The sequence below is a fragment of the Gnatocerus cornutus genome, chromosome 5, assembly GCF_029298725.1.
Source record: "Gnatocerus cornutus isolate USDA-ARS CGAHR chromosome 5, icGnaCorn1.1, whole genome shotgun sequence".
In the NCBI taxonomy this organism is placed as follows: Eukaryota; Metazoa; Arthropoda; class Insecta; order Coleoptera; family Tenebrionidae; genus Gnatocerus; species Gnatocerus cornutus.
Genome location: NC_142237.1, coordinates 16,590,775 through 16,607,763, shown reverse-complemented (window position 1 = coordinate 16,607,763; position 16,989 = coordinate 16,590,775). Strand labels below are relative to the sequence as shown.

The 16,989-nt window shown below is 35.3% G+C and overlaps 3 protein-coding genes across 8 annotated transcripts; all 3 read left to right on the top strand.

Annotated features, from left to right (window-relative positions):
- Positions 1-3,973: 3,973 nt before the first annotated feature.
- Positions 3,974-10,444, top strand: Nost (Nostrin). 2 transcript variants are annotated; one of them, XM_088036293.1, is made up of 11 exons: positions 3,974-5,361; positions 7,845-7,930; positions 8,316-8,693; positions 8,749-8,815; positions 8,865-8,953; positions 8,999-9,134; positions 9,181-9,345; positions 9,392-9,544; positions 9,590-9,742; positions 9,788-9,965; positions 10,015-10,444. In XM_088036293.1, exons 1-11 carry the CDS (start codon positions 4,087-4,089, stop codon positions 10,260-10,262), a joined length of 2,928 nt encoding a protein of 975 aa, XP_087892419.1. In that variant the 5' UTR covers positions 3,974-4,086; the 3' UTR covers positions 10,263-10,444. The 2 variants fall into 2 exon arrangements, with proteins under 2 accessions (XP_087892419.1, XP_087892418.1); XM_088036292.1 differs by having other exon boundaries at positions 8,740-8,815.
- Positions 10,445-12,726: 2,282 nt separating this feature from the next.
- Positions 12,727-14,007, top strand: Fer2 (basic helix-loop-helix domain-containing Fer2). 5 transcript variants are annotated; one of them, XM_088036573.1, is made up of 5 exons: positions 12,727-12,863; positions 13,064-13,206; positions 13,293-13,425; positions 13,570-13,781; positions 13,835-14,007. In XM_088036573.1, exons 1-5 carry the CDS (start codon positions 12,811-12,813, stop codon positions 13,942-13,944), a joined length of 651 nt encoding a protein of 216 aa, XP_087892699.1. In that variant the 5' UTR covers positions 12,727-12,810; the 3' UTR covers positions 13,945-14,007. The 5 variants fall into 5 exon arrangements, with proteins under 5 accessions (XP_087892699.1, XP_087892696.1, XP_087892698.1 ...); XM_088036570.1 differs by lacking the exon at positions 12,727-12,863 and having other exon boundaries at positions 12,903-13,242; positions 13,573-13,781; XM_088036572.1 differs by lacking the exon at positions 12,727-12,863 and having other exon boundaries at positions 12,904-13,242; positions 13,293-13,404; positions 13,573-13,781.
- Positions 14,008-14,923: 916 nt separating this feature from the next.
- On the top strand, positions 14,924-16,490 carry PolD2 (DNA polymerase delta subunit 2). Its single transcript, XM_088037669.1, has 3 exons — positions 14,924-15,358; positions 15,407-16,210; positions 16,267-16,490. The coding sequence occupies exons 1-3, from the start codon at positions 14,977-14,979 to the stop codon at positions 16,380-16,382; spliced, it is 1,302 nt and encodes a 433-aa protein (XP_087893795.1). The 5' UTR covers positions 14,924-14,976; the 3' UTR covers positions 16,383-16,490.
- Positions 16,491-16,989: the final 499 nt, after the last annotated feature.

Here is a 16,989-nt window from a genome sequence, read left to right as displayed (position 1 = left end):
ATGCCACAACGTCACTGACAATTGCAGCTTGTTTTTTGGCATAACATTTCTGGCAAGCTCTATTAAAAATCCTTCAACTTGGACTCCTTTCTATTTTAAAACCTGCTTAAAAACTGTTTTTTTCATAAGATTATTGCAACAGTTGACAACAACCAACCGGAAATGAACAAATTATTTTAATACAGAATCAGATAATAGAACTTATCAGATCGTAAGATACCAGTCGTGACCCTGTTTGTTTGATTTAAATGTTTTAATTACAATAATTTCTTCTTACAAATTGACCCACTGTCCCGGTAAAGGTAATTACACTTTTCCCTGTTAGAATTTTTTACAGGATTGTGGCAATAGAATCAATTTTTGATTTTCGTTGGATAAAAGCGGACATTGTAAGGACTTTCCCATCAAAAACGTGCCAGGGTATAATTTCAATGAAATACAGCTACTTGTGAACAATAGAGAGCTGGTAATGACTTTGAAAGATGTGAAAAAATACAGGAAAGGCTTTTTAATTACTTGTTTGGGAACGTCGCACCTGCGACAAATTTGAAACATCCTGAAAACTAGACCGCATAACTGAAGAAAGCGAAGTTGCAGTTTTTTCGAACTGTGAAATTGGGGTCAAAAGTCAAAAAAATAGTCAAAGTCAAAGACACTCGACGTGATTGTTTGCATTATGCAACTTAACTATAATTATTATGTTAATATTTACAACAAGACGTTACATAATAAAATATTTGTATTTTTACCGCAGCATTTAGGTTGTCTGTTATGTAAATAAAATACTTTCGTTCACATCTCTTAATTGTGATGTCAATTCCAGAATGCTAACTCATTCTTAAAGCAGTCAAAATCGGTTCCGTTTCTAGAAGAGTGGGCATGCCACACGATTTTTTTACATAATGAAGTCAATTATTGCTCGTTCGACATTGAAAAACCTGATTGAGAAATTGTAACAGGTGCCTTAATTTCATAAGAATTATTTTATACGAGAATAATAAATCTCAATGAAAGCAACATTTGGACTATTATGGACAGGCGACTGGAACTAATCGTAGAAAATAAAGAATAGGACAATGTGGCAATGTTAAACCATTTTTTGCAGGATTATATAAAATCACTTTAAATGACTCTGTAACCTTTAAAGTTTTAAAGCAAAAGGAACAAACTCGAAGCGGTTTTGTTACCACTGAGATGACTGGAAGGTTGTACAAAAGGTTACTTACCGTAGAATGTACCCAGCGAAGACATAACTTTACCTTTAAGCCGACGCTGCTTCTATTTAATTACAAAATTGCAACTGTTCTAAATTACCGGTGTTTAAAAACAGATATTTTTATCAATTAAGTGGAGCAAACCGCGTCTCATTAGAGAAACTGCAGCAGGAATTAATTTAACTATGATTTATTTGGTCTGTGCGTATAACTAATTAATCGATTTCTACATAATAATCCAAGTTCAGCTATTTTCTAAGGACGTTAGAAGGTACCAACTGATAGTTATTAAAATAAAAAACTGACTTTTGTTGAAACCACAAAGGAAAAACCATTCAAGTCGGTTCTTTGATTAAAAGCGGTGTACATATGTTGTATGACTTTAAAGAGGAAAGAAACGTGATATGATTTGCGTCAGTAATTCTTTATGCTCTCGTGAGCTGGTACATATCCTGTTACTCATCTTTCGTATAAAACACGATATTTTTGAAGCTTTATCATGTGGAAATAAGAAGCGGTAGCAGCCGATGACTTTATTTTTATACGCTAATTAATTTACGAGGTGGGAGCCAAGAATGTCGCTATAAAATCAAATTTATTTATTACTAATGGAAGAAATAGATTTGCAGCCTACATGTTTGTGTTAAAATTGCTCTAAATTAATTTTTCTTTCGAAGCAAGTACAAGTTTGTCCACTGTGAAACTTTTAATACAGTTTTAATAACAGTACCAAACTTGATTGGTTTTTAAATTGCCTTGCCAATTTAAGAAAAGAAATTTTTATTGGGTATTATTTATGTTGTTTGAAAGTTTGAAGGTTTCAAATAGTAGTTATCAACAATTTCCCAAAATTTTTGCTTTTGTTTTGAGCATTAGAATAAATTTGTAATTTAATTTTTTTTGTTATCTTTTATTAGCATTGGTCGCTTTAGAAATGAAAATTTCCATTTTTTTTTTGATAAAATATTTTTCAAGGTCTCGGTTAACGGACTTGACGGACAAAAAATCATACAAACAACTTTCTTTGCTGCTTGTTTTGGCTACAAAATATTTTTATATAGACAGACAAAAAGAATATTTGAAACTGAAGCATTTTTCGTTTCACTTTCCGTAAACTACTTCCTGGTGTAATAAATTTCATATAATTTTTGCACGTCAATCTTGTACTGATTAGTTAAGCGTGTAATTAAATTTAACCGATTGTTGAACCCGGTAAACTTAAAATAACATTTTTAATTTAATGCAAGCATAATTAAATTACATATTCTAAAATTTATAAAATGTGTATTTTCCGTTGTTGAATTTGGCGTAAATTTTGTAAAGTAAGTGAAAATTAGTAGTTTTCTCAAATTTCACTCCTATATGGCGAAAATTACCAAAATTACAGGCACTGGTAAAATATAATTTTTGGAAATTTTATGTTCGTCTCAAAAATATACTTTCATTTTTTGTATTTGACTCTTTTGTTGCATAAATTTGTATGTAATTTGAGACAATTAATAAATGAACTGAAAGTAATAATCTAAACTTTCATTACAATAGCGTGACAACTATCGAGGTTTCAATGGAAACTTTGGGTCTTTCTAAAATTCATATCTTCTTCAATTTTTTGTAATTTGCTGTAATTGATAATAATTACGTCAAAAATAGTAGTCCCCTTAAATTCCACTCTTTCTGCCTATAAATTGTCGTTTATTCTAAAAATTAAGTTATCTTAAATTTTTTGTTGCTCTAAAACCTCTATGTAATTTGTTAAATTTGATTGCTAAATTAAAAATATCCACCAATTGCTGTGCTACATTTCCACTACCGGGTTTAAAGGGTTTTAAGTATTTAAAGGTTTACCGTCTCTAAATTTTGTTGCAAATTAGGTGCTTTAATAAATAAATCATTTTTTTCCAGTGTTGAAACAATGAATGATCAATCTTCTGTAATTATTGATACAAGCACGCAGGTATTTGTGGTTATCTCATGTTTCTACGAAAGCCAGCAGCCACGATAAACTAAAGCAAATAAATACGAGCTCAAAAATAATAATAATTGTAGTTTTACCCTAGTTTTGTTGCCGAAAAAGTGTTATCAAAGAATTTGCAAAGCTAATATTTAACTTTTCGCCTTATTTGCAGAATGTCGTTTAACCTTTGTTTTCCCTAAAACTAGTTCATTACATAATAGACTTTGACTTTGCTAATTGCTGATGCACACTTTTGCCATTATGTGTTATCAAAATATTTGTCAAATTCGTTAGTCTCATTATCCAACTATTCCAATAATGTCTGGAAACTTTTATAACAATAATTCTCGTGTCTTGTACAGTTAAAAGTATCAACAATTAAATTTACTAGTGCACTCAACAAGTTGTAGTTACTCAATGCAAGAATGGTTCGCACGTGGTTCGATGGGCTCAATGTATCCGTCTGTTATTAGTGGAGGAAGGTTGTAGGATCTACACATGTGATAATTATAGCACTACGGACTTAATATAGTGAGATCTTGCACTGCGTTGGCCCTGTAGCAGTTCAAATCTAGTGCTCCAACTAAACAAACATCGTGAAAATGAAAGTGTCGCAAAATCCCCCGAAAAAAAGTGTCAGTGCCTAACGAGTGTACATCCGCGTACTTTGCAATGTCACTATCATATGACATCGAAACACAATAATACGACCTTCCTAATAATTTACCTTTGCTTAACAATTTCAACAACGTCAACATTTTTCATCTTTATCTGACCGCAGAGGTTCACGTATGTAAATGTACGAACAATTTACTGTTTATGCTGTATTTTGTACTTTTTTACAAATAAACGTCAGAGTCAAGTAACGATTCGTTCACAGTACATAAAACGATTGTGATTACGAACTGTGCTAACAAAATGAAAAAACTTTGTAATAAAATATCGCACCAACAGTGGAGGTTTACAGTTCCGAGCATCAACACTTCTATTCTAAAAAAAGTTCCGAATAAAATTGACGATATTAAAAACAGAAATTCGGGATCGTATGATTTGGAGCAGGCCCAACAAGAATACGATAAAAGTAGAAGTCTACCAACTAGTGTTTACGTGAGTGATACTAGTGACAGTGAAGAAAACTTCGAAGATGCTAAAACGTCCGAAAGAACGAGTAATGTTGATACAAGTGACGCCGATTTCCTAGATGCGGAATTATACGCGGACGTGCTTGTAACCAATAAAATGGACGACACTGAGAGCAAAAAGACACAATCGTACCAATACGACGTTCCTAAAATTAGTTTCAATTTTTTCCCGAAAACCGACGCGCAAAAAGACGACGATGTGGACGAAAAGACGGAAACTCATAAAACTGAAGTCACATTAGAAATAGCACCCCATGAAAAAGACACCCCTGTCAAGAGTGAGAGTCTCGAGATTTTACCACCGGTGGTGGGAATAATTAAGTGTGGTAGCGACCCTAATTTAGTGTTAAGAGATAAAAGTGACGACGACGATGGTCTTTACAAGATTCCACGCCGACTAGCCAGGTGCAGACTTTCTCAGTCCTTGAACGATTTCAAATTAGAAGAATTTCAAGCTTACACTTCTGACCATTCGAGTATTGAACACGTCTCTTGTAGTCAAGTTCTTGTGCAGAGTCCAGACGAGACACCCCCTCAGACCTCCGACATGGACTACTGTAAAACCAGAAACAAACTACCCTTGAAAGTGCGCCGACCGACTTTCCTAAGAAAACCCAAAAAAGCCATCAACACCTGGAACAACCTCAAAGAGAAATTGAACAACATCATGGTTGAACACGCGTCTCAACAGGGCGTGGGCGCCTACCCTGACAAAGACAAGATCGTCATCAACTTCGAAGAAGTGTACAAAACCTCGAAAGACAAGTGCAGGAGCGCCTTCAGGAGCACCACGAAACTATTCAAAAGAAACCAAGAGAGTTTCGACAGTGAGAATTCGAGCCAGATCGTGAAGAACGAGGCTTTTTTTGCAAGAGTACCAATTACACCAAAGGATATTGAATACAAGTTTAATTTTAATAACGCGAACAAAGTCAGTGCGGATCCTTCGAGTAGCAAAATCCCTGAAAAGTACGAGCACCCGGAAGAGAAGACGGAGTTTGATTTTTCTTCAATTAAATCGGCATTTCGCAGGAGCAAATTTGTGGCGGAGGTGAGACTAGTTTACGAGATTAAAGAATGATCTGAAATCGTGCGAGAACTGTATTTCCTTATTGTCTAAGTCATTTTTAAATTCAATTAAGTGGAGCAAGAGAGTAATTGGCGGCTTGAGTAAAATGCAAGAGGTTAAATGAAAGGTGAGAGGTTGTTGCTTCTGAATCATCACTTTTCGAAGGATGCTTTAGATTTAGTAAAGTGGATCCTACAGTTAATTAAAATATTAAAAAAAAGGTAATAAATCAATTATAAATCAAAAAATTTGTGACTTTCACAGCTTTCGTGGCGTGCTAATTGGGTTCAATGATAAGTAATTTTCCGAAAAATTTGATCGTCCTTGGACACATTTGATTTTTTGATGAAATATTGCATAATTAAGGTAATTCTTTGGTAAATATTTTTTGCAGCGCCAGAATTTTATATCTTTGGTGCTAAAAATAGAATATAAAATTAGAACTATTGGAAATCCTATTTTAACGCAAACAATTGTATTTTTTTGGAAAAACCTTAAGCCTGACGTTCCGTAACAATTAATTTTACGATCAATAAAATTTATCTACCATTAGTTTAATAATACGATTTTATGTATTATAACAGTATATCTACCTAAATGAATGGAGGGAACTTTTTTAGTTGGAATTGTGCGAATTTGTCCCTTGGCAGTGAGAGTTGAGTAACACATTTGGTATGGTTAACATTATTACGTACTTAGCTATAATAATCTATAAACATCATTTATTTTTACTTAGCCTTTAATAATGCAAAACTTTCTCTATGATAATCACCTTTTCTTTCTCGTAATTTTTGAAAAATGAGAACTACACCGTATAAACTAAAAAGAAAACGGTAATTACAATATCCTTTCTGATCTTGTGTGGCCTACACGTCCTGACGATTGCCGATAAGTCATTATTCATTCTCTTATTACCGCCAAGAATCAACCTCCTGTTAATTACATGTTGCACATCAGTGTTAAAACGCTTGCACTTTTATTATGCAGGACTTATGTATTTGATCATGCACGTCTCACTTTACAGATGTCAATTGGAACGAATTTCGCTATAAATGCATAAGTAACCTTTAGGCGTTGTTCAATTTCATCCTTTATGCAAAGGGACTTCCGCATAGCGGAACTAGATTTAAAATACCAAGAGCTGTCCGGTCATTCACACATAAACCACAGTACTGTTCATAATAACAATAATAATGACCACCGGCGCGTGGCTGCACTTTTCTTCACCTGCAAATTTACTTGACGGAATATGAAAGTTACTCAGGAAGCAGATTCATTGTGAATGCAGAAGAGACAATACGGCTTGTATTCACACATGGTACTTACTTTTATTTGCAGAATAAGTAAAAGACAATGTCAATGAATCTCAATTTATCTATTTTGCTTCTGATGAATGGCCAGAACAGTTGCTATGCGTACATGTAATTTAAAGAAGATATGCAATAAGTCTTTTCATCGTTTTTCCCAGGATGCCGGCTAATTATTACGTTATTGTTCTTGAATGAATGATAAAAATTGTCCATTGTCGTTCCATGATGGTACTGTGGTCGTCTATTATGCAAAATGTGGTTAAAATTCAGGTTAAAAGCTCTCATGACAAGCAAATTATAACCGTAATTTAGACCATAAAATTTGAGATGAGGAGGTTTAATAACATAATTAGATTCTTTTTTTGACAGGATGTGATCTCCGTTTCAATATCAATCATGCTAGACGTGCAATTTTTTCCGTTTATTTTTTTTGAGGTCTTTTTTTCAATATTTTTGAAAATACGCTGAGTAGAAATCTCATTGTTTTAAATCAATTAAAAATAACTACCGTTAAAATGAAATTACACTATTATTCTTCGTTTAATTTTTCATTGAACACATTCTTTTAGGTAATGAATTCTTGACAAGTAGGTATAATTTATTGAAAATTGTAGCCTCAAAATTAATTTTAAATAAATTCTAATCAGGAAGTTTTCAAAAATTAAAAATACGTTTTTATTGGACAATAAAATGGAATTTTTAGAAATTTTATGTCGGTTAGAGGATTGCAATTATAAAAAAGATCAAAAAATATAACAAAAAATGTAAAATAAATATTTTTTTGATAACTGGCAACTAAAATTTTTTATTAGCTATTTTGAGACAAATGGAATTGTAGTTTAAAAGCTAGTTTAAAATTTCATTTGTATTGAATGCTATTTATAAAGTTCCCGTAAATTAAAAATTCATTTTAGTGGACAATAAAACCGGGAATACGACAGTGTATTTTTATTTGACTTTTTTGGGCAAGAAGGTTATACGAGCAAGAATTTTATAGTGGCTGGAATAAAAATAAAGGCCCTTGAATAAGATAATTTTTAGTAAAGTACACATTTATAACAAAGCATTGTTAGTTATTACACCAACTACAGACATTTTTTAGTTAATTTACCTTACCTTTGTTGCAATTGTACTAATTAATTTTTTTCTTTGCAGGGTCAAAATGGATTTGATGACCTGAGAAGATACGTAAAACAAGGGGGCGACTTTTGCAAGGAATTGGCAACAATCCTTCAAGAAAGGTAAAAATACACCTCAAACTCTTAGAAAAAGTCCCACGATTGCTCTACAAAAACATTTGTTTTTCAATCGTCCGTCTGCTTGCCCTTTCACTCTTTTTTTCTGTATCAAAGTATCACGTCTGAGCGCTTCTTTTCATTATTCACGACTTTCCCGCTGTTTATGGACTAATTCTGTGTCAAAACTGGGTCTACTGTTTTGATATCTTAACAAAACGTCGTCATGAAAAAAGTCGTCAGATTCAAGTTCATCGCATTTTTAATGAAATGTAAACATTCTTGCGTAGGCATCTCCACTCTAGATTAGGCAAATGTTATGCGATTCCTTGCCTACACGAAAAATAAAAAAGGAAATCGACGACAATAAAAAATTACACAACTTTTCCAGGGCCGAAGCCGAGACTCAATACGCAAAAAACCTATCAAAGCTAAGCTGTAAATTATCAAGAGCTTGTCGCGAGGGCGTTGGGGGTCTAAACGAAGCATGGAAAAACGTGGCTCTAGAACTAGAAGCTCGTTCAGAAGTCCATCGACTCATGGGTCAAGCTCTTTTAGAAGAAACGGCCAAACCTCTTCGAAACTTGAGCGAAAATCAGCATCGATCGAGAAAACAATGCGAAACTGCTGTAGATAAAGCTGCAAAGTCTTTGTCAGAGTGGAGGACTGCGGAGGCTAAAAGCAAGAAGCAAAGCCATACATGTGCCAGAGATAACGAAAAGTTACAAGATGCGGCGATTTTAGACACTTCCCGATCAGGAAAGCTGACGTAAGTTGTCGTGGTATGTTACCAAAAGTAGAAATCTGAATTGCAGACTCTCCAGAAGCGCGAGCTTAATTCAACTTGCACACATGCATAATAAGAATAGCACGGAGAAGGAGAATACCAAGGTAACACCCATTGAGTTGTGCTCTGGTATGTTAACCTTTCTGGTTTTAGCTCGAAGGGAAGAAACGGAAAGCCGAAGATGCCGTGAAAAAAGCTGATATTGAGTACTACACGCTATGTGTTCGGGCAGAGAGAGCAAGGTGAATGGTACGATTGGTAGTCTTCTTCTGACCGATTTTTTCCAGACTGGAATGGGAGTCCGCCGTTCTCAGGGGTGTCAACACCTTCCAGTCCCTGGAAGAAGAAAGACTCAGCAACTTAAAGACGGTTCTCACTTCGTATCTTCACCACGGCGCCGAACTTGGTCCTAGACTCATTGAAGTGAGTACTATAAACCTTAGACTTTTACAACGAAACGACTTTTTAGGCCACTGAGAGACTCAAGAGTCCGGTTGTGCAGGCCGAACCGGGAAAAGATTTGGGTACTTTCGTCAATCTAAGACAGTCTTCTCAACAAGTCGCTGAACAACTCTTACCTGATTTTTACTGCGAGCACATTACTTTAGCCATGAACAGGGAGCGACGGAAGCAAGTAAGTTTTATTTTTCTTGCTATTCAGTTTTGCAGTGTTGTTTCAGGCATTGGTCAAATTGCTCCATTTAATACGACAAGACATAGAACGAGAACGGAAGTCGAAAAACGGTCTGGAAAACTTATCTAAGGCTATAAAACAAACTCCAAATTTTGGTGCTGAAGATTCGCAACAGAGCGTTTGCGAGAAGTTATATCATGTAAGATCGAGGAGTGGTGTTTTCTCTTCTTATTTCTCCTTGCAGATGAAATCAATGTTGACATACCTCGAGGGAGCGAGATATAAGCTACATAATGCCCTGGCGGAACTAGATAGTAAACCGAGATCCGGTCATCCTTTAGCAGCTCACATTACAATAACCAGAGATAAGTCAGGATTGCAACAAAGCGTGCTTAAAGTGAGTCCGTGGAATTTCTAGATAAAGCTCTAAATTTCTCTTTAGGTCCCGCAGTGGCTACGAGAAGAGTGGGTTGAACCTGACAAGAGCCCTGTAAGTGAGAAATCAGTCAAGTCCACCAAATCTGATAATTCAGATCCTCATAATAACGACATTGCTGATCCAGATTGGACAGATAGGGGAGCAGCAGACGGAAATTCCAATCAACCTGATTCGGACTTTGGTTTGTAGCTTAACATTTTGAAGGAAAATAGTGACGTGTTTTCTTTTAGATGAGTTCTCGTCACAGTGTAGCAGTGCAGGAAATATTTGTAACTCGGAAGAAAACCATGTACAGCCTATAGCACAATGTAAAGCTTTGTATGCTTATACTCCAAATTTAACAGACGAGTTGGCTTTACAACCGGGGGATCTGCTTTCGGTGTATCAGCAGCAGGATGACGGCTGGTGGCTCGGGGAATGCAGAGGAAATGTTGGTATCTTTCCTGCAACGTACGTCGAGTTGATTAATTCAAACTAAAGACTGTATAAATAATTCCACTGTGCGACTAACTCTTGTACAAATAATTTTAAAACTTACCTTAATTTATATCTGTAAAAATGTATGAGTATCGTCTTTTTTATCGATTTTTAGGTGTATCGTGCGCAATTTTGTTAACATTGGTTAATTGCAAATAAAATAAAAAACCCTCCTCTGTTTAATGCGATGAGAAAAAATCCCACTCTGCCAACAAGCTTAAAATTAAATTAAGATCACACACACGACGATAAATAATTCAAAACCCGCAAATAAAATCCATAAAGCCGGCCACAAAAACAAATCCTGTTGGCTTATCTTTCCGAACAATTTGGCTTATAGTTTGACAATAAGTATACAGGGGTGGCTGCAAACCATGTTTGACACATGTAAGTGGGGTTACTCGTGTCGGACACGTGAGAGAGGCACGTGTCGGCAAATCACAGAGCTGAAGAACGGTTTGTCACATGCAGCAAGAAGACTGGGCTGAAACGGACACTCCCATAAGTGATGTTGCTAATTCAAGTGTTTGGAAAAAAAGGATAATGAAAGTGTAGCAGAGGCCGCCAAGTGTAGTCGTTTCATGAAATTGCTAAACTTTTGATTTTTGAAAATTATTGATTGTTCTGTTTTTAAGTCAAGCTTGAAATTTTTAAATGTTTGAAGCTATTTCTCAGGTCTCTAAACTCACAGGTCCTGTTTCAGTTTTTCACTCTTCGATTTTTGTCCAGACCCGCATAGAATTCATGTGTCCTCAAAACAGATCATCCTTTTGTTGCTTAGCTGGATTTTTGAACATTCGCATATCATGCAGCGTATCATTCCATGTTTTGTGTTCTGTATCCACAATAAATTAATTGAAATAGCCGTGACTGTGACAGCTATTAACAAATCGCCGTTACCACCAAAAACGTGTACTCGAAGAGCCGTGAAATTATGCCCACGTTCTCTTATGTTGACACTTCCCCACAATCGATGAGGTCTCCGCCCATTTCCCGGGCACAAAGTTCTGCACACGACGGATGCTCCCCTTCTATAGCTCTACAAGGGTTGTCCAGAAAAACGATCAATATTCTAACGATTGTTGTTGCAATTGAATCAATTTTCATAAGAATTTGAGAGAATCTTGAATAAGTTTCATGAAAGTGTTTTGATTTTTGAAAATCTGCAAAAAGTATGAAATTTATACGAAATCTAAAAGTAGTTGTCATCCCCCTATATAGACAAATATTTGAAGGGATGAAGTGACCCTTCATAAACAGTCCTAATTGGTAAGCCACACTCCCATAAGTACCGGCAATATGTTTAGTCTCTTTGTGCCGGTGGTTATCGCGGCCTTGTTCAAAAAATATTATAGCCCTAGTTTAAAGTGGGGTGGAAAGCATGGGAACTAGCGGAAATGCTATCATTATTTCAATTGTTGATTATTTGTTTGCTTATCTACTTAAGCAGAACGATTACTGTCATCATGATGGGATTTTTGGGGCGATTGCTCGATGGCCAAGTGGAAGACGCAAGTTTGTTTTTTTAACAATATAATCAACAATAGTAACAAATGGTTTATTGGGATTAATCGTGACCGCCGAAGAAGAAATACGAGAAGAAAGCGCCTCCAGTGGCCAAAGCTACTGCAGTCATACCTATTTCATGATGGTTTGGAGACTTCGAAGAATTATTTTTGGAGCATACGTGTTGGGCACTTTTCAGCTTCAACAGTTTTTGGAATTTTGTCCACATGTCGCATTAATTTCGGTGGTTAAAGATCCAGAGTAAAGTGATGAATTTTGGAAAATGGAGTTTTGTAAAATTTTGATATTTTCTTACATCGTTTTGAAAGTTTATATAATCAAAAATTCGCAGCCAACTACCAAAGACCATAATTAAACGAGTTCTTTTGAATATCAATGAAAAACAGGTAAAACAAATACAAAACGGGTTGGTCAATCACTTCGTGTTCCAATTATATACTCATTTTTTTTTCAGAATAATCCATAGTCCTGCTGGTTGGCAAAAGAAGAATTGAAAGCTCTTGAAAACGACTAATTTGAATTTATGAAACTCAAGAACGAATATTTTTAACTGAATTCTGCGCCTGCAAATGATGGGCACTTTACGAATATCGTAAAAGGGAACGTCAAAAACAGAAATCAGTGCAATCAAACGAAACACCACCCTCTTTTTCCTCCACGCCAATAGAATGCAACGTAATTTACACTCAAGATCTGATTGGTTAGCTCAGGGGTTGGAACCCTCCGATCAATATTGCAGCTGCTGGATAAACACACACAAATATCCTTCAAAAGTATAGACCACATAAGGGGCAAAGTCCTTTCAAGCTGATGACTCATTTGAACAGTTTTAGAGGATTTGATTCTTTATTGTCAGTTAGCTTTGTGTCTATATTCGCTGGGATATCGGAGATTTCACATAAATAATAAAGATATAAATTGGAGGTCCCCAGGGATAAATTCGCATTTTGATCCCGTAATTCAATTATAGTCGACGGATTATCGAATTATTTTAGTGAATTGTGATCAGAAAATTAGTACCAATGAGTGGCAACAGGGGCCAGCTTCCAGATTCTTCATCTTCGCCACCAATAAAGTAAGTAATTGTGCGTTTTCCTTTCAATTTTGTAAACGTAGCAAAATATATTTTCACAATTTTGACGCCTTAAACTAAAAGATCTGTTGAACAAGAAATGAGTTTTTGTGTTTCATGAATTTGACGTCTTGAAAAAATGTTACCAAGAGTATCCACTTAAAAATTAAACTAATCTGAACCTATTTATTTTGACTTGTTAGCATGCAGTTTGGAGGATATAGCGCCGGCGAGCTGTCAGAAGAAGAAGTCTCTGACCTCCCAAGCTGCGCTTTTGCCTCTCGTCAAACCACGAATAATTCTAATTTACAACACCATTACTTATCAACATTGCACCACAGCTCAGGTGAGGAAAACTACTTTTTAAAATCCTTGCATCCAAGTGAGTTACCAATCATTGAAAGTTTGTAAGACTGTACCATCTTCCTCCAGACAGCACGCAGTGTGGAGGCACCAGCTTATCCAACACCGACTATTACGGCACATCTCCATACAGAGTCCAAAGACACGCTGCCAACATCAGGGAACGGAAACGGATGCTGAGGTCTGCTATTGGACCCACCGGGTACACCCGTCTTAATATGTGGCTTGCTTGCTTGTTGTGTATTTACGTAGGTGATTTTTTTTGGAAATTTTTGTGTAGTAGTTGGATATTTTCTTTTTGAAGGTTTATTAATAGTTTTATTTCCTAATTAATATCGGTTTGCAGCAGTATCAACTCTGCATTCGACGAGCTGCGAATGCATGTTCCTACTTTCCCATATGAAAAAAGACTGAGCAAGATTGATACTCTTAGACTAGCTATAGCTTACATAGCTTTACTCAGAGAAGTTTTAACAGCAGACTGTGATCCGTTGACTTATGTGGAAAGGTGTCTGAGAGGAGAAATCAAAGCTGATCGAGCCAATTGGAATACCAGTGGTATTTATTTTTTTCTAGTGATAAAATGGTGGGTGGATGTGTGGTGTTTTTAGATCTAACGGCTCGGTTGTCTTGGATTAACTGGGAGAATCTTGGAGTCAGTCCGAACAGAAGAAGCGCGCTGACTTCGCTAGCGTTGACTTCGGACAATATTAATCATTAGGATATCAAAAATTCTGTTCTAATGTGCAATACTATAGTAATAAATTATTATTTTATCGTTTCATTCTTTGCATTTATTTGTATTTTTCATAACATCTTAACCATTAAAGTATTATATGGGTTCGTACAAAAATAATTCATAAATTGGTAGTACCAAGTCCTTTTGCAAAAAAGTCCTTTGGTTACGTTGTGAAGATTTTTTGCGCTTTGCTTTGGGAATTTACATAACTATCAATAGATTGTTTAGTTAATGTGCGTTTTTCATCCAGAAAGGTTGTCTGATATTCGTCACAAATTATCGCGGTTTTCCTATAGTGGAGTACCTAAGTGAACTGTTGGTTATTTTAACAAAACTGTTGCCTTATTCGGCTTCTTTTTTAAAGATTATTTCTTACGCCACATAAAGTAATTTTGGAAACAGTAGCTCTCGTGTTCATGGCAGCTGTATGTGGCTCTCAACGTCCTGCCGATCGAAGAACATTTCTGTAAGGTAAGCGTCACTGTCTCTCACTTAGTGCCTTAGTGGTTGCATGTCATTTTGGATCCACTGATTTACATAATTTATCCAAATAAAAAAGATTTCCTTTTGGAGATGCATTAATGCAATATTCTCTGGTTCTATCTTCGGTTGATACACTTTTTAACAAATAGTTGGATGTGGAATCAATAATTAGAACGCTACGTACATTTCGTAATAAAAGCAAAATATTTAATAAAAATTGCGGTCGCGTTTCTTGTGTAGTTTCTTCTATTTTTCAATTTTTCATCACTTTTTCGTGAATTACATTTTTTTCTAAAAAAGATTACTTTACCTATTCTTCTAAATTGGATTTTAAGGAGAGTGTACAGTACTTATTTAGGGAAACGTATTTATTTATCTGATTCACCTATGTACCTCCTGTTTCAAATTCAAAATCCGCGCCGCGCTATTTTAGGAATTTTTCCGCCTTCACATTGGTTGCACTAAAGTGTTTTGGAGGTAAAACATAAATAACTAACCCAACCTCAAAGTGGTCTCTTTCAAACCTTTAAAATGCCTGAACAAACCGAACGGTTTTCTCTAGATTACCAAAATTTGTCCGAAAAATGGTGTCAGCTAGAATCTAATTACAGTAAACAGTACTGTAATATCTACCTAATTAGAATGAAAAAAATGTACAAACTGTTGGAAGATCGAATTGAAAAGAAATGGGGCACAACTTACCCAGTGTTTAAACTACATAAGTTATCCGAAGAGAAACATTCCAAGTGTGTGGTAATTGGAACTCTTTTCAAAAACCAGAAGTTAAAACCTTCAATACTCAAGCAACTGGCTGAAGGAAATCAACTTGTTCCTCAGCCTATCCTTACTCATTTTACAGACAAGTCAGATGAGCTATACATTGAGGATGAGTTGCAAAGGTATATTTTAGTAAGTACGTATTTAAAGACAAGTTTCAATCAAAGACTAACAGTGTCTTTAGATTTTCCAGAGAGTGATAACTTAGTTACTGGCATCACTTGTGCCCTATTGGGCACAGGTGATGACAAGGGAAGATTCATGGTGGAAGACCACGTCTTTGCAGGCTTCAGAGAACAAATCCCAAGACCTCTTTTTGAGGATTCAGCATTCATAGTGTTTATCAGTGGTTTAGATTTCATCAACAGCGCAAATTTCACCATAAACTTACAACTTTTATCATTCTGGCTCTCTGGCTTGGCTGGGGATCTCCAAGGACTCCAATCATCGAAAATTTGCAGAGTTATAATAGCAGGCAATTCTATAAGAAACACTCCTGAAGAAATCAAACCTTCAATCTCAATGCTTTCAAGACTACCTGAATCCACAGAAAATTATGAAGCTGTGAAGTTGTTTGACAAATTTCTAGAAGAAATGGGACAGACTATTGATGTTGATGTAATGCCTGGGGAGAATGACCCATCTAATCATATCTTACCACAAAAACCAATGCATTTTTGCATGTTTCCTGAAGCTTCCATTTACAAATCTGTGAATCAGGTTCCTAATCCTTACTCCTTTTCAATGGGGGGTCTGAAAATTATTGGGACTTCTGGTCAACCTGTTGATGATGTCATGAGGTATTCTGAATTAACAGATCCTCTGGAGGTGTTGGAATCCTGCTTGAAGTGGAACCATTTGGCTCCAACGGCTCCAGACACTTTGGGATGTTTTCCTTTTTATGAAACGGATCCTTTTATTATTGAGGAGTGCCCTCATGTGCTCTTTGCAGGAAATCAGAAGCAATTTGCTGTGAAAGAGTGCATAGGTAAGATTAAGATGTTCACTTTATTCACTCAGATTGTGTCATTTTTTCCCTTTCAGGTGAAGATGGGCAAAGAGTGACTCTAATTAGTGTTCCCCGATTCAGCACAACCCTACAGGCTTGTATTTTAGACCTTAAATCCCTAGAATGTAAGGCAATTCATTTTCAAGCTTAAGTGTTAAAGTGAAATTGAGCGAGATTTGAAACAAAACAAACTATATTTTTTTAATAAATTTTTCAGTGTATTTGTCAGGTTTTAATAAAAAGCGCGAGGTATTTAATATATCATTTATTCATATTACATAAAATAAAGAAATAAAACAATAAATTTTGACTATATTATTTTAAATATATGACAATCTAATGAATTCTTTTTCTACCTCAGATGATGACAATTTACAATATTTTATATACACTACGTCATAAAATCTCAATAAATGAACATACATATTGCTTCTAATAAAGAAAAAAAAGAATTGCATTATTGAAAAGCGACGAAAGTGGAGATAAAAGGAATGTAGAGATAATTTGAAAATATGTATGTGTATGTATAACATTGGTCCTTATGTGCAAGTATTGCTTTTACAATATCATGGTTATTCTACACTCTAGGAAAATAATTTATATATAAAATGACGAAAATAGGATCTATAAAATATTTTACAATATATATTTTTAATAAAGTTCTATATCAAACAAAAACCATCTTTTTATAATTGAATCACGTTATAAGCCACTACGTTTAAATCAATACATTCAGTAGATCTTAAATAATTAGTCGT